At 50.2% G+C, this 21,685-nt stretch overlaps 1 protein-coding gene across 1 annotated transcript; it reads right to left on the bottom strand.

The window, feature by feature from the left end:
• Positions 1 to 3,516: 3,516 nt before the first annotated feature.
• Positions 3,517 to 15,292, bottom strand: LOC144731153 (dual specificity tyrosine-phosphorylation-regulated kinase 4-like). The gene is made up of 11 exons (XM_078612117.1): positions 15,287 to 15,292; positions 14,655 to 14,757; positions 13,518 to 13,702; positions 11,768 to 11,904; positions 10,921 to 11,067; positions 8,712 to 8,850; positions 7,297 to 7,372; positions 6,740 to 6,912; positions 4,732 to 4,792; positions 4,040 to 4,140; positions 3,517 to 3,546 (listed from the first exon to the last, which is right to left on the bottom strand). The coding sequence occupies exons 1-11, from the start codon at positions 15,290 to 15,292 to the stop codon at positions 3,517 to 3,519; spliced, it is 1,158 nt and encodes a 385-aa protein (XP_078468243.1).
• Positions 15,293 to 21,685: the final 6,393 nt, after the last annotated feature.

The following is a 21,685-nucleotide window of genomic DNA, read 5'->3' as shown; positions in this document are numbered from 1 at the left end:
TGAGTGTGGGTGGTGAGTGAGTGTGGTGAGTGTGGGTGGTGAGTGTGGTGTGTGTGGGTGGTTAGTGAGTGTGGTGAGTGTGGGTGGTGAGTGTGGGTGGTGAGTATGGGTGGTGAGTGAGTGTGGTGAGTGTGGGTGGTGAGTGTGGTGAGTGTGGGTGGTGAGTGAGGTGTGGTGAGTGTGGGTGGTGAGTGTGGGTGGTGAGTGTGGGTAGTGAGTGTGGCAGGTGAGTGTGGGTGGTGAGTGTGGTGAGTGTGGGTGGTGAGTGTGGGTGGTGAGTATGGGTGGTGAATGTGGGTGGGGAGTGTGGTGAGTGTGGGTGGTGAGTGTAGGTGGGGAGTATGGGTGGGGAGTGGTGAGTGGTGAGTGTGGGTGGTGAGTGTGGGTGGGGAGTGTGGTGAGTGTGGGTGGTGAGTGTGAGTGGTGAGTGAATGTGGTGAGTGTGGGTGGTGAGTGTGGGTGGTGAGTGTGGTGAGTGTGGATGGTGAGTATGGGTGGTGAGTGTGGGTGGTAAGTGTGGGTGGGGAGTGTGATGAGTGTGGGTGGTGAGTGTGGGAGATGAGTGTGGGTGGGGAGTGTGGAGAGTGTGGGTGGTGAGTGTGGGTGGTGAGTGTGGGTGGTGAGTGTGGGTGGTGAGTGTGGGTGGTGAATGTGGTCAGTTTGGGTGGTGAGTGTGGGTGTTGAGTGAGTGTGGTGAGTGTGGCTGGTGAGTGTGGGTGGTGAGTGTGGGTGGCGAGTGTGGGTGGTGAGTGTGACTGGTGAGTGTGGGTGGTGAGTGTGGGTGGTGAGTGAGTTTGGTGAGTGTGGTGTGGTGAGTGTGGGTGGTGAGTGTGGGTGGTGAGTGTGGGTGGTAGTGTTGTGTGGTGAGTGTGGGTGGTGAGTGTGGTGAGTGTGGGTGGTGAGTATAGTGTGGTGAGTGTGGGTGGTGAGTGAGTGTGGTGAGTGTGGGTGGTGAATGAGTTGAGTGAGTGTGGTGAGTGTGGGTGATGAGTGTGAGTTTTGAGTGTGGGTGGTGAGTGTAGGTGGTGTGTGTGGTGAGTGTGGTGTAGTGAGTGAGTGTGGTGAGTATGGGTGGTGAGTGTGGGTGGTGAGTGAGTGTGGTGAGTGTGGGTGGTGAGTGTGGTGAGTGTGGGTGGTTAGTGAGTGTGGTGAGTGTGGGTGGTGAGTGTGGGTGGTGAGTATGGGTGGTGAGTGAGTGTGGTGAGTGTGGGTGGTGAGTGTGGTGAGTGTGGGTGGTGAGTGAGGTGTGTTGAGTGTGGGTGGTGAGTGTGGGTGGTGAGTGTGGGTAGTGAGTGTGGCAGGTGAGTGTGGGTGGTGAGTGTGGTGAGTGTGGGTGGTGAATGTGGGTGGTGAGTATGGGTGGTGAATGTGGGTGGGGAGTGTGGTGAGTGTGGGTGGTGAGTGTAGGTGGGGAGTATGGGTGGGGAGTGGTGAGTGTGGGTGGTGAGTGTGGGTGGGGAGTGTGGTGAGTGTGGGTGGTGAGTGTGAGTGGTGAGTGAATGTGGTGAGTGTGGGTGGTGAGTGTGGGTGGTGAGTGTGGTGAGTGTGGGTGGTGAGTATGGGTGGTGAGTGTGGGTGGGGAGTGTGGAGAGTGTGGGTGGTGAGTGTGGGTGGTGAGTGTGGGTGGTGAGTGTGGGTGGTGAGTGTGGCAGGTGAGTGTGGCAGGTGAGTGTGGGTGGGGAGTGTGGTGAGTGTGGGTGGTGAGTGTGAGTGGTGAGTGTGGGTGGGGAGTGTGGGTGGGGAGTGTGGTGAGTGTGGGTGGTGAGTGTGGGTGGGGAGTGTGGGTGGGGAGTGTGGTGAGTGTGGGTGGTGAGTGTGGGTCCACTCCGCTACTCTGCCGTGGGCCGCCCACCACAGAGCAGCAGGCGGCTGAGCAGCGAGCGGAGTGAGCGGAGCGCCCTGCCCACACGCGCCAGGACCCCTCGCTCCCTCTCCCCCTCCTCCTCCTCTTCCTCCTTCTCCTCTTTATCCTCCTCCTCGTTGTCGTCATCCTCCTCCTGCGTCTCCACCACCTCCACCACCTCCGTCCTCTCTCCAAAGGTCTGGGTGAGCGACGATGACGACGATGGCGATGACGACGATGGCGATAGGAGCTTCTCCTCCGGCTCCGCTCTGTGGAGAGAGAGGCAGCAGCACCACAGCAGCGCATCATCGTCATCATCATCATCGTCATCATCATCATCGTCATCATCATCAACATCGTCATCATCATCGTCGTCATCATCATCAACATCGTTATCATCGTCGTCGTCATCACCATCGTCGTCGTCATCGTCGTCATCGTCATCGTCATCATCATCATCGTCGTAATGATCATCGTTATCATCATCGTCATCATCAGACCCACAGAGACCCATAGACCCACAGTGACCTATAGACCCACATAGACCAGAAGCCACTTGGCCATCTCAGCTGATAGCCGAATCAAGTGGGCTGATAACATCATCATCATCTTCATCGCGTGGACATTCATAGCGGCAGTCAATTACTCGAAGTGCGTGACGCCGATTCTAAACGTGGAGGGGAAAATCTGCAGGACCCTGAGAAGAATCCACGCGGTGACCACCACGGGGACAGAAACGCAAAATGCAAATATACAGCAGCACAGGCATCGTCAGGGTTGGGATCGAGCCCACGACCTCCTGTTTACCAGGCGAGGTAGTTATCATCTCATCAGGATCGAATCCACAACCTCCTGTGTACCAGGCGAGGTGGTTAACATCTCATCAGTATCGAACCCACAACCTCCTGCGTACCAGGCGAGGTAGTTAACATTCATCAGGGTCGGGATCGAAACCACAACCTCCTGCATACCAGGCGAGGTAGTTAACATCTCATCAGGATCGACCCCACTACCTCCTGCGTACCAGGCGAGGTACACAGAGAGAGGCTCACCGCGGCTGAGCAGCTGCAGAGCCTTGGACAGGAGTGGTGCCACCGCCGCTGCTGCTGATGGTGGTGGTGGCCCAGCTGGTGGTGTCGGCCCAGCTGGTGGTGGTGGCCCGGATGGTGGTGGTGGCCCAGTTGATGGGCCGATTGTAGATGATGGGAGTGGTGGTGGCGGTGGTGGGGGTGGCCCAGCTGGTGGTGGTGGCCCGGGTGGGGGTGGGGACCAAGATGGTGGTGGTGGTGGCCCGGATGGTGGTGGTGGTGGGGATGGCCCGGGTGGTGGTGGCCCGGATGGTGGTGGTGGTGGCCCGGATGGTGGTGTTGGTGGGGATGGCCCGGATGGTGGCGGTGGTGGTGGTAGCCCGGATGGTAGTGGAGGTGGGGATGGCCCGGATGGTGGCGGTGGTGGGGATGGCCCGGATGGTGGCGGTGGTGGGGATGGCCCGGGTGGTGGTGGTGGCCCGGATGGTGGCGGTGGTGGTGGTAGCCCGGATGGTAGTGGAGGTGGCCTCGCTGGCGGTGGTGGTGGTGGCCTGGGTGGTGGTGGGGGTGGCCCTACTGGTGGTGGCCCTGCTGGTGGTGGCCCGCGTGGTGGTGGTTTGGAGCCAGCTGTGAGCCAGCGCCTGCTCAGGCGTCATCCGGAGATTCGGATCCCATCTGTTGGGAGACGCACGGGGAGGGAGGCAGGGGAGGGGTGGGGGGGAGACTTACACGTGGTGAGAAGGGCATGGTGAGATGATTTGACAGGGTGGGAGGTGGGGGAAGAGTGGGGAGAGGGGGGGGATGGAGATGGTGGGAGGGAGTGGTGGTGGGTAGTGAGTGGGTGGCAGAGCTGTCAACCCGTACGGATTATTCCATATTCTTGTACACGGAAATTGAGTTTTCAGATCCGTACGGAGTGCAGCCGTTTCAAATCTGGGTACAAATAATAATTTGTGTCTATTTGTTTGTGTTTGTCCCTTGTGATGGGACTTTGCAGGATGAACGTTAAGATTTATAAGGGGCACGGAGTAACCGACAATATCTGAGTTGGGTCTGTTGTAAGGTAGGGCACTGATAAGGTGTTGACAGGTATGGGGTGGTGAGTGGGGGTGAGTGAGTGGGGGTGAGCGAGGGGTGAGTGTTGTTCGTACTGCAGGCAGCGGCTGACGAAGTCCACCAGCTGAGGGTGGTGGCCCTGCAGCGCGCGGTGCAGGGGGAGGCTTCCTGGTGGCCGCTGCTTGGACAGGTTTTTGGGGAGGACCTCAGAGTCTGCAGAGAGACGCACGCAGAGTCACCAAACACCACGTCGCCCACATACCTGCTCATCCACTTACCTACCCACCTACCTATCCACCTACATACCCACTCACCGAACCACCTACATACTACAAACCAACCTACCTAACCACCCTACACACCCATCCAACCACTCACCTGCCCACTTACCCACCTACCCTCACACCGACCCACTCACCCACATACGCACTTACCCACCTACCCACTCACTCACCCACCCACCCACTCACTCACCTACCTACTCACCCACCCACTCACTCACCTACCTACTCACCTTCCCAACCACTCACTCACCCACCTACTCACTCACCCACCCACTTACCCACCCACTCACCCACCCACTCACCTACCCACCCACCCGCTCACTCACCCACCCACCTATGCTTCCGAACGCCTGCTACTGAGAGCCCAAAACCGCACCCCACCCACCACCCCCAAGATAATCAGAGCCGCCCCCAGCCCCCCCCCACAAAATAACCCTATAAGAGCCTCACTGCCACCCCACCTAACAAAACGGAATGGGTTACGTCGCTTGCGCCAGCCTGCCCGAGCCCCTCGACTCACCAAAGAAAAGTATCCTTTTTGGGGCGTCGTCCACCATCTTTTTCGGGGGCATGCCCAGGATCTGTGCATGGATTCGGACGAAGACAAAAGGAGGAGGGGGGGGGGGTTACAGCCGGTGTCGCCTCAGCGGGCCCATTGGGGCAAATACTGCATGTCAGCGGTGAGTCGTGGCGGAGGCAGCGCCTGTGGAGGCCGGAACTGTGTACAAATGTAATAAAAGACTTGACCACGATCTCTGGCTCAGTGTCCTTTATTCGGTCCGTACTGCGTTCCCACACGGCTGTCTCTCTTATTCTCTCTGTGCTGGTTCCGATGTCACTCCAGTCCACATCAGCAGCCCCGCTGCTGTTCTTGTCGCTCTTGCAGCCCCACAGCAGCTCCGCTGCTGTACTCTCACACAGCTCCCTTGGCTGTTCCTGCTGCAGCTCTGACAGCCTCGTGCTGTCTCGCCTTCTCGTTACTCCTGCGACTCTTGGCAGCCACCTCGCTGCCCCTCACACACAGCCTTACTGCCTATCTCTGTCTGCAGCTTTACACCTCCCAGTAGCTCCCTACTGTTCCCAGGGTTGGCTCCCGCTTCTGACGGTGCCCCCTCGGCTCGTACGCCCGCGTGGCCCCACACCTTTCCATTCACACCCCGACTGCCTTCTCCTTCCGGTTTACCCGCTTAAGGACCCCCTACCTTTCACCCACGTCACCTGGCTCCGCCTCCTCGTGACGTCACATCCGGAAGGTCGCTTTCGCCCGCATTACACCAAGACAACAATCCCCCCCTCTCCTTATTAGTCTCATCTCATTGCTGGGGCAAGTGTTGTTAGCAGCGAGCAGCACCTATGAAGGCCGGAACGGCACACGAGGGGGTGGGTGCCTAGCGCCACGCCCAGCCACCTTTGTCTCCCCCAGTGGAAATGTTTACTACACACTGCTACACCAGGTACAGTAGAACCTCTGGTCACGAACGCTTCTGACCACGACCAAATCGGGTTCCGACCAAAAAATCCACAACATTTTTGAATCTGGTAACGAACACATACTCGGGTGGCGATCAAACACGGCCACGGCCGATTTCCCCTTCCGCGCCATTTTTTGTTGAATTACACAAAGCGTAACAGTTATGTATGTAACTATTGTCATATAAAATTCCTAGTAAGATATTAATTTTGTGAGTGTAGTCATACCCCCCCCCCCCCCCCATAATTCAAGCCGTAATTTAGAGAGCGAAAGCGCTGAGTACGTAAATCGCTCACGTAAGAACCTGTTAATGTCTTCTCACATCATTCATACGATGATGCGGTGAAGTAAACGTTCATACGATATTACGGTGAATGCTTCCACAAACAATACTGTACGCAAATATTACTGTTAACTTACTTTCAATAGAAACATTAATTTCTTGTGCGAATATTCTCTCTCTCTCTCTCAGAATCGACCGACTGATGTAGCAGACGAAACAATCATCTTGTTGAACGATTCTAAACCTTGACGCAGCAATGTTAGTTTTCCCTGTTGTTCAAGGTTTTCTCAGTGTTATTCAATGTTTTTACATTTAGTTTACTATTACACTGTGAATTCTATGGCATTATTAACTATTTTTGTGCTTAAAAATCTTTAAAAAACAATATTTATGTACAATTCGTAGGAGTCTTGAACGGATTAATCGTATTTACATACAATCCAATGGGGAAATTAGGTTCGAGTCACGACCAAATCGGGTTGTGACCAAAGTTATAGAACGAATTATGGTCGTGACCAGATGTTCTACTGTACTCGCTTGAGGCTTAGTCGACCTATGAGAGGCCCTGGACCAGTTCAGATATTCCTCTCTGGTGTTTGGGGCCGTGAGAGGGAATCAAACTCTATGAGTATGGGTTTCTGTGGGTCTGTATGGGTCTCTATGAGTATGGGTCTCTGTGCAGACCCACAGAGACCCATACCCATAGACACCTGCCCGCCCACCCACCATACCCACCCACTATACCCACCGTGCCCACCCACCCACCGCCCGTACCTCAATGCAGCAGGGCAGGTGTTCTTCGATGGCAGGTGAATCGAAGAGCACCTTGCCGGTGGCCATTTCGGCCAAGGTACAGCCCAGGCCCCACATGTCCACAGCGGAGGTGACATCGTAGCCCAGCAGCAGCTCCGGGGCCATGTAGGGCAACGTCCCACCCACGTTTTTGGCTGCACAGCAACAACAACAACAACGACGATGAATATGAAGTAGTCCCTCCGTCAACAGCGACGTGGGGGGAACAGGTTTTTTTTTTTGTCGGCTAAACGCGTAGTCGGCTTCTGCGACCGATATTTCATGGCGGTGGCGAGTTATTGGGTTGGACCGCGTACTCTGGCTGCCTGCCTTATGATGATGCTCAGCTGTAAATGCTCGAATTGTAAACATCGTAGTGGGTTTACATTTCCAGCACACCGGTTAGTGCTGTGCAAGTGGCGAATTGGCGCGTCCTGTATACGTGACGCTGAACCTCGCCGGCCGGCTGCGTTTAAATTGACGCCATCTAATCCCCCCCCCCCAAAAAAAACTCCACGCATGCACGCAAGGCCACTCACTTTTATGCTTCAGGTAAAAGCTGCACCCGAAGTCGGTGACCCTCACTTTGCCGGTCGCGGTGAGCAGAATGTTGTCCTGGACAAAGGGGAGAGACAGAGAAGGAATTCCATGCTCTGAGGTTACGGCGAGAGTGTCGAGCCAGCAGTGGGTCGATCACGCAAAGTGACGTATTGACAACCACACGGGCAGCCTCCCCCCCCGACTTGCGACACGGGCGACGTACCTGAGACCCGTTCAAAGTTGTATTTTACTACCAGGGTGTAAGGCCCCGCTGAGCTGCTGTGTAGGTCTTTTATCGGAAACGACCCGGCCATCACGTAATGACAGCAGCTCAACCAAGGGGCTGATATCATCGTCAGCATCATCATCATCAGCATCATCATCAGCATCATCATCAGCATCATCATCATCAGCATCATCAGCATCATCATCATAATTGCGTGGACATATATAGCAGCAGACAAACACTCTAGACACGTGTTTCAACAAGCCCATAGAGACCCATACTCATAGAGACCCATACAGACCCACAGAGACCCATACTCAGAGACCCACACAGACATAGAGACCCACATACTCATAGAGACCCACATACTCATAGAGACCCATACAGACCCACAGAGACCCATACTCAGAGACCCACACAGACATAGAGACCCACATACTCATAGAGACACATACTCATAGAGACCCACAAATACCAACAGAGACCCATACTCAAAAAGACTCACACAGACCCACAGAGACCCATACTCATAGAGACTCATACAGACCCACAGAGACCCATACTCATAGAGACCCACAAAGACCAACAGAGATCCATACTCATAGAGACCCACACAGACATAGAGAGACCCATACTCAGAGACCCACACAGACTTCGAGAGACACAGACTAAAACTAATCTATGTTTTACTTTACTAGGTGTAAGGCCCCACTCTGAGCTGCTGTGCAGCTGTTTTGTCAGAAGCTCCCTGGCCATCACAAACGATAGCTCAACAACGTGGGCCGATATCAACATCATCATGCGGAAAGGTTACAGCAGCGGTCAAATACTCTAAACGCGTGGTCATGTTGATTCTGAACGTAGAGGGAAAACCCGGAGGGCTTGGAGGAAAATCCACGTGACCACCACGGGGAGCGAGAGATACGCAAACTCCAAATATACAGCAGGCGTCAGGGTCGGGATCGAACCCACGACCCCCTGTATACCAGGCGAGGTAGTTAACATATCCTAGCCACAGCTGCCTACCGTCAACCTGCTAACTCTATCTGGAAGGAGGAGGTGGCAGAGTCACAGTAGATTGACGAGCCAGCGCATCGACCCCGCGATCAACCGTGGCCGGCCTGCCTCCGCGCCAGCTAACCGAGCGCCCCGATGAGAGGGCGTGACCACCGCGCCCGCTCCGCTCACCGGCTTGATGTCCGCGTGGATGATGCCCCGCCCCTTGGCGTACAACAGGAAGTCGAGGATGGCCCTGGTGTGCTCCCTCAACCTCCTCACGTAGATTCGCCCGATGCTCCCTTTGCTCATGACGTCGTAGAGGCTCTTCCTGGCACGACAACGACGACGACGTTAAAACCCCTTTCCCGTTCCGATGACGTCCGCTCGGCGACCCACGACCCGGACCCCAAACCGACTTGTGCCACTTGGTTAGTTTTGGGGGGAGAGGGGTCATGAAACGCCTCGTCGCTCCGCGGTATTCATCCGCGGCCTCGCCGCGCCGCACTAGCGCCAAAGGAACTGAATATTTTGTGATAATAACTTCATTATGATTTTATTATAATTTCACCATGGTTATGTTATTCCCTTTTATTATTTCATTACTATCATTTTATTACTATCATATCACAATTTAACAATAAATGTATTCTATTTATTATTATTTTATTATAAATATTTCTTAATATAAATTTGTATTATAATTTTAATTAGCAATATATTCGTATTATTTCATTATAATTTCCTTATCTTATCATTTTTTCCGTCATTTAATTGGCATATTATTGTTAATTCGAATTTTTTCATTATTCACCTATTAATATCGTATTATTAATATATTTTACTAGCAGGTGTACCCGTTCTTCGCACGGAAATTAATAGTTTAGTCCACAGATGTGACGTCACCGCTCACTGCCGTGCAATAGATTATATCCATTATTCCCCCCCCCAAAAATACAAAAGTCTATTTTTATACTTTTTACATTGTGTACAGTACGGAAGCTACCTACGTGCCAAATTTCAAGTTTTTTGCATGTTGGGAAGTATGCAAAACATTTCGAACAGACACACATATCCACACATTTCCGTTTAATTTCTATGTAGGTTCTCATGAAAAAAATTAATGTGTGATTCATGGGGAGCATTTCCGTGAGTCGCGTCTTCCGCAACCCGGGGGACTTCCTGCGTCTGATTTGTCGCCACGGTGTTCTGCGATTGTCGGTAACGCAGCGGTTCGCCCATGTTGAGCTGCTTGACCCATGCGGGCCACGTGGACGCGTGCTGCTCGACTTCCCAGAGCTTTGGAGACTCGATTGCCAAACAAATTGTGATTGTAAAATTGTCAGATTAATTATTGCATAAATTAATTATCAAAATAGTAATTAAATAAGTTACGTATTCGATTAAATTAACTGATTTAAAGAGGCGAGACATTTTGATGAATTGTTAACTATCTTTAAACTCATTAAATAAACTGCAAAAATAAGTTAATTATGAAAGGTATTAAAAAAAAGCAATTTGGGAACAAATTAGAAAATTAATCCCCCCCCCCCCACTTTGCGCAAGAGCACAGAAGCCTGATCACCACATCTGTGCCTCTATATAAGGAACGAAACAGGTGGAATTCTCCACAAAATGTGGCTGTCGCCTGATGAAGCCAGTTGTAATTACTGGCGAAACATCATACTCAGAGATTGTAAATGTTGTGGCTTGGCTCTCCAACACTGTTGTGCTGTACCATTATACGACACTATACACTACTATACACTACTATACACTACACTTTCCATTACACTGTACACTACACAATACACTACTATACACTACTATACACTACACTACTATACACTACACTTTCTACTACACTATACACTACACTATACACTACTATACACTACACTTTCTACTACACTATACACTACTATACACTACACTATACACTACTATACACTACTATACACCACACTTTCTACTACACTATACACTACTATACACTACTATACACTACACTTTCTACTACACTATACACTACTATACACTACACTATACACTACTACACTTTACACGACACTACACAATAGTCATGTACTAGTAACGAATTGGCACGTTCTGTTTGCATGACAACCCTTACTAGTTGGCTATGTTGGGTGGTGGCGGGTTTAACGACACAACATTTATATATTTACTTAATCTAACCAAAAATACCTCTATTATGGATGATATTGGTCGCGAAAGCCCTGCGTGTGAAACTCAATTAATAAATGTGATAAATCGATCAATCTAGTTGCTTGATCATATGTTAAATAAATATTTATTCCGAAATAAATCAACTATCGAGCGGAGCAATGGACACGCACACGCACGTGGGTGGGTGGGGGGTGGGAAGGGGAGGTTCGCGTACTTCAAGAGCTCGACGACGAGGCAATTGTGTCCGCGGAATTGGAACGTGTCCAAGACCCGGATGACTCCGTAGCGCTCATCGCTGGCCTTGCCCTGCAGCTCATTGGCCACCTCCAGCTCCGTCCTCTGGCGGGCCGCTGTCGAGGAGCTGCGCAGCGGGAGGGGGAAGGCCACGAAATCAACGGTGACTCTGTGGGTGACTCGATGGGTGTCTCTGTGGGTGTCTCTGTGGGGGTCTCTATGGGTGTCTCTGTGGGTGTCTCTGTGGGGGTCTCTGTGGGTGACTCTGTGGGTGTCTCTGTGGGTGACTCTGTGGGGGTCTCTGTGGGTGACTGTAAATATCTGTGGGTCGGGGTGTTTCTGTGGGCCTCTGTGGGTCTCTAAGGGTCTGGGTGCCTCTGTGGGTCTCTAAGGGTCTGGGTGTCTCTGTGGGTGACTCTGTGGGTTACTCTGCGGGTTTCTGTTGGGTCTCTATGGGTATTTTAGTTCATAGTTAGCAATAGTTGTACAGCAGTTATTATTTTGTTAGTTAACTTTAGTTCATAGCAGTAGTCTTACAGCACGTTATTATTTTGTGAGTTCATAGCAGCAGTTTTACGGCAGTTAGTGCTTCTTTTTAGTTAGTTCATAGCAGTAAGTTGTTATGGCAGTTAGTATTCTGTTACTTTATAGTTAGCAGCAGTTTTATGGCAGTAAGATTTTGTTAGTTTATAGTTAGCAGCAGTTTTACGGCAGTTAGTATTTTGTCAGCGAGTCCATAGTTAGTGGCAGTTTCACGGCGGTGCCTCCAATCATTTGATGATTATTTTTCGAGAGCGCGGGCCACCGCGGAAGGCCCTCTGACTCACCTCCAGGGCAGCGACAGCATCTTGACGGCCACGAGCATTTTGGTTTTGTGGTCGAGGCACTGCAGCACCAGGCCCTGGCCTCCCTCGCCGATCATCTTCTGCACCTCATAGCGGTAGTGGAGCTGTTCCTTGCGGACCTAGGAGGCAGAGGAGGAGGCGGAGGCCGGTAGTCAGAGTCGTCGCAATCAGAGCGTCGAACGTTCGGTGGTTGCAGCAGTAGTCGGGGCTTCCACGACCGCCATTATCAGCTATGGAGGTTACTTTTTGCTTGGGTGTTAGATCGCGGAAATGTATAAATGTTTCGTTAAACTGCCGAATGCTTGACTTAAAGCTTTCGTGACTGCAGGGATTCGTATTCTTGGATCTTTCGGTAAAGTCCCGTGTGATAGGTTCAAAGAAAAATAAAAAAAAACAGACAACTACGACGTTTCGATCGCAACGCAAGCGGTCAACTTCCTGTTATTTTTATTATTTTATTTGAACCTATCTACGTGACTTTACCGAAAGACCCAAGAATACCGAATGCCGTTAAAACTTGGAGGGGTTGTTCGCCTTTTTGCGTTTATCCATCTAACACTTTGTAGTGAGACACTGGTGGCGACAAACTGGTGGCGAGACACAGGTTATGAGACACTGGTAGTGAGACACTGGTGGTGAGACACTGGTGGTGAGACTCTGGGTAGTGAGATAGTGGTAGTGAGACACTGGTAGTGAGACACTGGGTAGTGAGACACAGGTTGTGAGACACTGGGTAGTGAGACACTGGTAGTGAGACACTGGGTAGTGAGACACTGGTGGTGAGACACTGGGTAGTGAGACACAGGTTGTGAGACACTGGTAGTGAGACACTGGGTGGTGACACACTGGGTAGTGAGACACAGGGTAGTGAGACACTGGGTAGTGAGACGCTGGTAGTGAGACTAGGCCCTAAAGAAGGATGCTCTCTCCGGTGTAGACCAATCAGTTTCAAAGGCAATGCCATACATTATCAGAGCATGTTTTTGTCTGCATGTTCACCACAAGTATGTGTTTTATGTCCATAAAGGCTACAGGCTATTGCTACGCTGTTAAAGGCCTCACCACTGAGCTGCACTTGTTTCTCAAGAGCGACCTAGCCATCACAAATCATTGCTCAACGAAGTGGGGCCTCATCATTATCACCGTGTGGAAATGTACAGCAGAAGCAGCCAATTGCTCTTAATGTGTGTTGACGCTGTTTCTAAATGTGGAAGGAGAAAAAACGGAGGACCCGGAGAAAAATCCACGCAACCACGGGGATAGAGATAGAGACGCAAACTCCAAATATACAGCAGGCGTCAGAGTCGGTATCGATCCCACGACCTCCTGTATACCAGGTGAAGGAGTTAACATCTGGCCACCACGGCCGACGTCGTGAGTGGATTAGCCAAAGTTTACTACATACGGTGCGAAATATCTTGAACACTTTCACAGAGACCCAGAGACACCCAGACCAATAAAGACCCAAACATATCCTTAGACACCCACAGAGACCCCCAGAAACCCGTAACACAAAACCCTAACTGACTGTCTATGTCTGGTGGTGGTGGCAGGTTTAACGATTACACATTTATACTCATGCCTTCTAACCCAGCAAAAACCTCTGTGGGTGTTTAATGGTGTCTCTTTGGGTGCCTCTGTTGGTCTCAATGGGAGTGGGTCTCTATGGGTGTCTCTGTGGGTCTCTGTGGGTGTCTCTTTGGGTCTCCATGGGTGTCTCTGTGAGCCTCACAGGGATGTAGTTGTTGTTATCGTCGTCGTAGCTGTCGTTGTTGTTGCCGCCCCGGGGTTTGCCGACCTTGTCCACAGTGAAGAACCATACTTGTTTCATGGCCTCCAGCTCCAGCTTTTGGCGATGACTTAGCTGAGGCCCAAAGAGATCCAGGATCGCTGCACACGTGACAACAACAACGACATCTTAGACTTTTAACTATTTCTGTTTTGTTTACATGCCAAGTAAGGCCCCCGCTAGAGCTACATCGTCATCGACGTAATCATCATCACATGGAGACTCATCACTCCACTCAGACCCACAGAAACCCATACTGGTATCGAACCATAGAGACCCACAGAGATCCATAGACCCAAAGAGATCCATGCTCATATCGAACCATAACGACCCATAGAGACCGATACTAAAACTAAACTATATATTTTTATTTTGGCAGGTATGGCCCCACCAAAGTGGCTGTAATCTTTATCACGTGGAAATATATAGCGGCAGCCAAATACTGTATACCCACGTAACATGGCTGCCATGACATCCCTCGTGCAACATGGCCACCATGACAACCCACATGCAATATGGCTTCCATGACATCCCCCATGCAACATGGCCATCAGGACATCCCTCATTCAACATGGCCGTAATAAAGTCCCCCATGTAACATGGCTGCAAGTGACATCCCCCATGCAACATGGCCGCAATCAAGTCCCCCTTGCAACATGGCCACAGTGACATCCCCCATGCAATATGGTCACCATGACAACCCCCATGTAACATGGCCACCATTACAACCCCCATGTAACATGGCCACCATTACAACCCCCATGCAACATGGCCGCTGTGATATCCCCAATGCAGCATGACCAGCATGACATCCCTCATTAAACATGGCCGCCCTAAAGACCCCCATGCATCATGGCCACCGTGAAATCCCCCATGCAGCATGGCCGTAGTGATGTACCCCATGCAACATTGCTGCCGTGACATCCCCCATGCAAAATGGCCACAATGAAGTCTCCCATGGAACAGGACTGCCATAAAGTCCCCTAAGCAACATGGCCACCGTGAAGTCCCCCATGAAAAATGGCGGTAGTGACTTCCCCCCATTCACCGTGGCCATTTTTGCTCACTGCTGTTCCTCACCTCGAGGCGATTTACTGCGGATAGGGCCGGTGCCGGCTGCGGACAACGCGCTCCACGTGTTGCCAGAGACTGCCTCCCTCCTTCTTGCTCCAGCTTGGCTCGTCTACATGCACATACACACATAAAAACAATATTGGAGTAGGCTCCTCTACACACAAACTTCAAATAAACAGTAGACATCACGGTCGGGGTCGAACCCACGACCTCCTGGAAACCAAGTGAGGTTGTTAATATCTTGCCATTGTGGTGCCACAGAGTAGTGTACAGGCATCACAAACACTCACTACATCTCGCGGAGGATCGTTCCGCGGTTCGGTTCGCAAGTGCGAGTTGTAAGTCGATGTTAAACAAATATATATTTCATGGAAGCTCGTTCGTAGTGTGGGTGGTGTTTGTAAGTGTGGGTGGTGTTCGTAAGTGAGGGTGTTGTTCGTAAGTGAAGGTGTTGTTCGAAAGTATGGGTGGTGTTCATAAGTGCTATTGGTGTTCGTAAGTGCTGGTAGTGTTAGTAAGTGCTGGTGGTGTTCGTAAGTGAGGATGGTGTTCGTAAGTGTGGGTGGTGTTCGTAAGTGTGGGTGGTGTTGATGAGTGCTGGTGGTGTTTGTAAATCGAGCGTAGGGGCCCATGCGTACCTCCATGGTGTTGATACTCAGAGTGGCTTCTCTCACGCAGCAGTCCCCAAGGTCTCTGTGTGGAAAGCTGTGGGTGGGTGGGGGGTGTAGATGGTGTAGAGAGTCACAACACGGACTCACATCCTCACCACTTTCCCACATCTCCCAACCAGGAACTCACCATTCTAACCACGAACCCCCATCCTCACCACAAACTCACAACACGGACTCACATCCTCACCACGAACTTACAACACGGACTCACATCCTCACCACAAACTCACATGGACTCACATCCGCACCACGGACCCAACCTCACCAATAACCCACAACACGGACCTACACACTCACCACGAACCCACAACACGGACCCACACACTCACCACGAACCCACATCACGGACCCACACACTCACCACGAACCCACAACACGGACCCACACACTCACCACGAACCCACAACACGGACCCACACACTCACCACGGACCTACACACTCACCACGAACCTACATCACGGACCCACACACTCACCATGAACCCACAAAACTCACCTCGTCAAAAGTTTCGCTCGGATGGCTTCAGCAGAAGTTGTTCGAAAGGCGACGATGATGAAGCTGAAGCAGCTGAAGTTTAAGAAGCTGCCGTCTCCTTCACGCCCGTCTCGAACTCTGAGGAAGCACGTGGTGATTGCGACGTCACCGGTGATGTCCCAGCGCGAGAGACGTGGCCACGCCCCCTTTAGCCACGCCCTCCGAGTGACGTGCCAGTGCGCGACCACGCCTCCGGAAGCCGCCCCCCGCCCCTCCTCTTTGGGCGACCTCCACCCCCAGCTTCTACTTCCGCTTCCGGTCGGGGCGGATGGGGGCGATGGCGGTAAAAATCTGAACCCTGTCTGGGCCTCCTCGTGGTCGACTCAGCCTGAAGATGCCGAAACGGGGCTCTGTGTGAGGTGAGTCTGTGGGTCTCTGTGTGGTGAGTCTGTGGCTCTCGGTGTGGTCATCGTGTGGACATTCTGATTCCCACCATAGGAATGAGGAATTTCCACCACCGGCTAGGGACAACGAACGGAGATGAGCAGAGTTCAGTGAGGCTTTGAAAGTGGAGAAACGGTGACTTTGAAGTATAAGTTTGGCATAGCTGCCGTCTTTACTGTCGCCTGCTTAACTCTTATTGCTGAGATGAAGAGTGGGGAAATCAGCTCGTGGTTTTTAAAACAATTGTGCCTGTACAATAATTCCATTCATATCATACGTGCCTTTCTCTACTCGTGCATATGGGTCATTAGAATAACACCACGGGTGAATACTTTTGACACGAATGCTGTTGCATGAGTTTACTACGAAACATAAATGAGGAATGATATTAAGCAGACCGAATTTATTATCATTCTTACAGTTTATATTATTTACTCAAGTGAAAACAATTCAACATACAAAATGGTAAGCATAAACAACTATAAAAGCAATGCATCTATCTCATATACAGTATGTGCGTCAATAGATGTGAGCTTATTGAAATGCCATGTATTTTTTCTGGAAGAATTTGGAAAAATTGTATCTGTAACACTGATATAACAAGTCACGCAAAACATAAACTAGATATACTGTTGATATCCATCACACACTGTTGCTGTAACAAGTCATAGTTTCATTGCAACTCACGGCCACTGGAAAATTAACCAATCTGAATTGCCATGTATGCACTTTTTTTAACCGCAATTCGTAGACAATCATTCCTTCTACACTATGAGATCTCTTTTACCAGTGGCAAAATATAGTAGTAGGTTTTTACCCTTTTAAACTGGTACAAAACTGACACCTTTATTCAAGGCATCATGTTTGCAATAACCACAACACAAGTTGTCAAAAAAGCAAACAAAAAGAAGCAACTCTGATAATGATAATAATATGCACTGTCCTTGAAGTTGATTGGTCCACACCCGAGACGGCTTTCTTTAGAGCCTTTAGAGCCTTTAGAGCCTAGTCCCCATTGGTGTTGGACCAGATGACACCTGGTCCAACACCAATGGGGACTAGGCTCTAAAGAAAGCCGTCTCGGGTGTGGACCAATCAACCAATCAACTTCAAGGACAGTGCATATTATTATCATTATCAGAGTTGCTTCTTTTTGTTTGCTTTTTTGACTACTTGTGTTTTGGTTATTGCAAACATGATGCCTTGAATAAAGGTGTCAGTTTTGTACCAGTTTAAAAGGGTAAAAACCTACTACTATAAATCGTTCCTTCCTTTGTCTCTACAACAAACATCTCTTTAGTACCGGCGCTCATAGTGGCAAGTCGTATACAAATTCATACATTTGTTAACATTATTCACCCTTGGAGTGTGCACGACCATCATGCACAGTTTTAACAACACGGTTGCCAAAGACCGGCGACACGCATTGTTGTTTTCAGAGATCTAGGAGCCAGCTGCTTTGATGTTTATGAGTTTAACATTTTACGTTGTGGCAATGAGAACCACTGTCAAATCTGATGGCCCTTCCAACGTGGTTCCCGTACAAAACGTGTGCTCGGCGTTTACATCATTCTCCACACAGCGGTGTGCATGACGAGAAACTTCATTTGTCTAGACGCAAGTCATCCTGTCAATCACAGCAGTATTTTGTTGTACATAGGGCTCGTCCTAAACAGGAGGGACGTGTGAACGATGGTATCGATAATCGAATATGTATAAACTTTGACCTAGGTAACAAAATGCGACTGAAAATGTTCATGGACAATCAGTATGTTCTAAACTGTCTTCTCATTCCGATATGTTTTTATTCATTTGCAAGTTTGGAAGAAAAAAAAAGATTTAACGTGAAGAAAAATCTTATTGCCGTGTTGGGTAGTTTTTGCGAAGTCTTGAGGTCTGGTTGGGGGGGGGGGCATACCAAAATAATTGTCCAATTCACTGCTGATTGAAGGCTTCCCCACAACATGTTTGTTATGGTTGTTGTTTGACTAGGCCCTCACTACACTGGTCATTGTGTTGGCGGGTGCAGTGGCTGGCCGCTTGCGCACAAGCGCTTCCACGTCCATCGCCCACCCTTTTGGCCTCGCCCCCCCTCCCTCCCGATACGTTCCTTTCATTGGCTACCATAGTCTGATGAGCTCCCCCCTCCCTCTCCCTCCCCCCTCAACTCGCTTTTAAGGGATTACATCTTGAATCATTGCCTCACTTGATACAGCTAATCTGGCTGTGACGGTCCCACCTGATGACGGAGACTTGTGTTGCCTCCGAAACGTCGTGATTTTTGTTTTTATTTTATTTTACTTTCTACGTGACTTTACCGAAAAAACCTAAGAAGATGGTCATTGCAGGTTGATGAAGGGGAGCCAAGGCTGGCTCAGGTGTCGCCGCATCGCGAATGTTAAACCTCGGGCTGGGTATCAAACGTCTTCCGTCACATAAGCTATGAAGAGCAACTCTTCGAGGTCCAGTTGTACGTGAATGCACTGTGCCACCATGCCACTTTATTGTAAATCGGAAAATTTCCATAGACAAACACTGGTATTGCTGTAATACTCCACCCGGCGTGTGCGATTATTGCGAAATATATGACTGTTGTGTTGTGGAATAATGAATCGGTGGTTGTCCTGTGGAAAGTCTCTCTGGAATTACCACTAATGGAGATGGGTGACGCCCCAGTGCTCGCATGAACATTGGGACATTGTCTTAGCTTGATTGTCGTATAATAGCCGTGAAATAATTACTAAACTTTTTTGTTATTTACCAAGGAAGGCCCACTGAGCTATATAGCTTTTTTTTAGAAGCGATCTGGCCACGAATGATAGCAAAAATGAAGTGACTTATCGCTTGGAAATTTTTCGCAGACAAATACTCCGAATGCATGTTTATATTCTAAATGTGGAGGGAAAAACCGGGGGATCCCGAGAAAAATCCACGCGACCACGGGGAGAATATGCAAACTCCAAATATGCTGATGTCAGGGTCGAGATCGAATCCACGACTTCGTGTATACCAGTCGAGGTAGTTAACATTTTGCTACCGTGGTAACTGTAATACAAGGTAATGGTACAGCCCCTGCAATTATTTGTGCTACTGCTGGTGAAAGGGCCTCTGCTAGAAATAGCTCTAGAGTGCTGTTCTAGAGGGTATTTTTTGGTGAGCTCTTCCAAGCTTGCAATACGCCTTGGAATAGGTTGGAGTAACCCACACTTTATCCTGCCGCTCGTAGAAAACAACCCCCACAAAACATCCTTTACATCATTCTGAAATTTGGTAGAGCACAATTATTACCGCACGGTATTATTATTACGTAATTAGTGCTCGTGAAGCCTTCTTCGCCGGCTGCCACGCCGCTCTGTTGCACAAGCGGCACTTAGTCTCGCGTTGGCTGGGCCATGCTCCTGGCAAAGTGTTCGGTTTTTGGGTACCACGTGTGCGCGCTCAAGAGTTCGCCGGGCGATGACAACCCCTGCCCCCCCCACTTAACACTTAGGGCGATCTCGTGCACAGACATGGGTAAACAGACAACGAAAACCATGGGGCACATTTGGAAAATCATTTGTTTATTGCTGCTATGACCAGTGTAGGTCACCATTGAAAAATACATGCTTAGCTAAATGGCCGTTACCCAAAATAACTGCCTGACTGACTATATAGTTGGTGCACATTTGCATCTGGATTAAGGTCAGACTAAACCTAACCCAAGAGCATGATCTGGAATTCTAAAGGGAATAATTGCACCACTCTTTAACCAAGCAGAAACAGTTGGCACTGGCAGTTTGATGATCATACCTTGTCAGACTGCACTCATAGAGGTTGTTTACTGCTCCTGACATCTTTATGGCAATCAATGTTGATGGGGTGCTATTATAGGCCCTCCTGAAAATCCACAATTATGCCACAGTCTGTCTACCTGTTGTAGGGGGGGGGGGGGCGGGTGTGCGTATCAGACTCGCCGTGGTACCAAGGTATATGCGGATACATCCGATATGTGAACGTCTGTTGAACACGACGTTTACCAGCACCGTACGCACGGATTGGTTACGAGACACAAGATTAAAGCGCAGACTCCTTTAAACGTTGCAAGCGTGCTTTACGTACGTTTAACTTCTTTCCCACCATACGTAGCCAACCGTGTTAATCGGAGGAGGTGCGGGGGCAGGACAACAAACTAAACGCAGAAGGCAGTTCTGAAAGAATGAGTCGTTCTAAAGAAATGCGCCTGGGAAGTGAGCGAATGTACACGAGATGAAGAAACACCGCTTGAAAAAGTCGGATTTTGGAACATCGATAGAAGTAAGTAATATTTAAAAATACTTGTTTTTAAACACGCTTTAATGAAATGTACCGTACTAGTGTAGTGGTGATACGCGCTGGGTGTATATGTCGTGTGCCAGCGCGTATGTACGGGTGTGTGTGTGGTGACGCGCGCTGACGGGGAGGAGCAGGCGTCAGTGCGCGGGTGGGGGTAGTGCTGCTGATTGGCTGTGTGCCGGTGACGCGCCCAGAGGGAGTGATCGGGTAGCAGCGCGGTGTGATTGGTCGGGGAGTGGAAAAACGCGCTTAGCGGAACCGGATCGTAGGGATAGCGCGTGGGGATTGGGTAACTGAGGAGCGGTGCCGACGTTGAGGTCCGCATCCGCTCCGTCTCCCGGGAAGAAGGGGTATATAAGGTGATGCACAGAGGAGCAGGGACAGAAGTGGAACCATCTAAGAAAGGAAGACGAAGGTGCAGAGATAGAGCCCGGAGAGGAGAGTAATGGAGAGTAATGGAGAGTAGAGGAGAGTAAGGTATAAGTGTGTAGCCAGCGAGAGAGAACGGTCTACACGAGCTGAGTAATGTATAGTGTGTAGCCAGCGAGAGAGAACGGTCTACACGAGCTGAGTAATGTATAGTGTGTAGCCAGCGAGAGAGAACGGTCTACACGAGCTGAGTAATGTATAGTGTGTAGCCAGCGAGAGAGAACGGTCTACACGAGCTGAGTAATGTATAGTGTGTAGCCAGCGAGAGAGAACGGTCTACACGAGCTGAGTAATGTATAGTGTGTAGCCAGCGAGAGAGAACGGTCTACACGAGCTGAGTAATGTATAGTGTGTAGCCAGCGAGAGAGAACGGTCTACACGAGCCGAGTATGCATACGGTGTAGCCAGAGAGAGAGGAAGGTCTACACGAGCCGAGTATGCATACGGTGTAGCCAGAGAGAGAGATGCAAAGTCTACACGAGGCGAGTGGAGAGTGTAGCAGAGGCGCAGAGTCTACACGAGGCGAGAGAGGAGTGTAGCCGAGGCGCGGAGTCTACACGAGGCACAGAGAGCCGGCAGCACAGAATCCAGAGTCAAGAGAAGCGCATTGTGAAGAAGAGAGGCCACGCGTTGTATTGTTACAAGTCAAGATTTAATAAAAAGAAGTGTGTTCCCGTCAAGGAGTTTCCTGCCGTCATTTTCCAATA

This window comes from Lampetra planeri, chromosome 38 (genome assembly GCF_965212315.1).
Source record: "Lampetra planeri chromosome 38, kcLamPlan1.2.h2, whole genome shotgun sequence".
NCBI classification, from domain to species: Eukaryota; Metazoa; Chordata; class Hyperoartia; order Petromyzontiformes; family Petromyzontidae; genus Lampetra; species Lampetra planeri.
The sequence above is the reverse complement of the archived record's forward strand: the minus strand, read 5'-3'. Positions and strand labels throughout refer to the sequence as shown.

Coding starts and splice junctions, on each gene's coding strand:
- LOC144731153 (XM_078612117.1), bottom strand. Junction 8,851..10,920: donor CTCGTCGTCGAGCTCTTGAA/GTACGCGAACCT, acceptor TTGTCGTGCCAG/GAAGAGCCTCTACGACGTCA. Junction 4,141..4,731: donor AAAAAGGATACTTTTCTTTG/GTGAGTCGAGGG, acceptor GTCTCTCTGCAG/ACTCTGAGGTCCTCCCCAAA.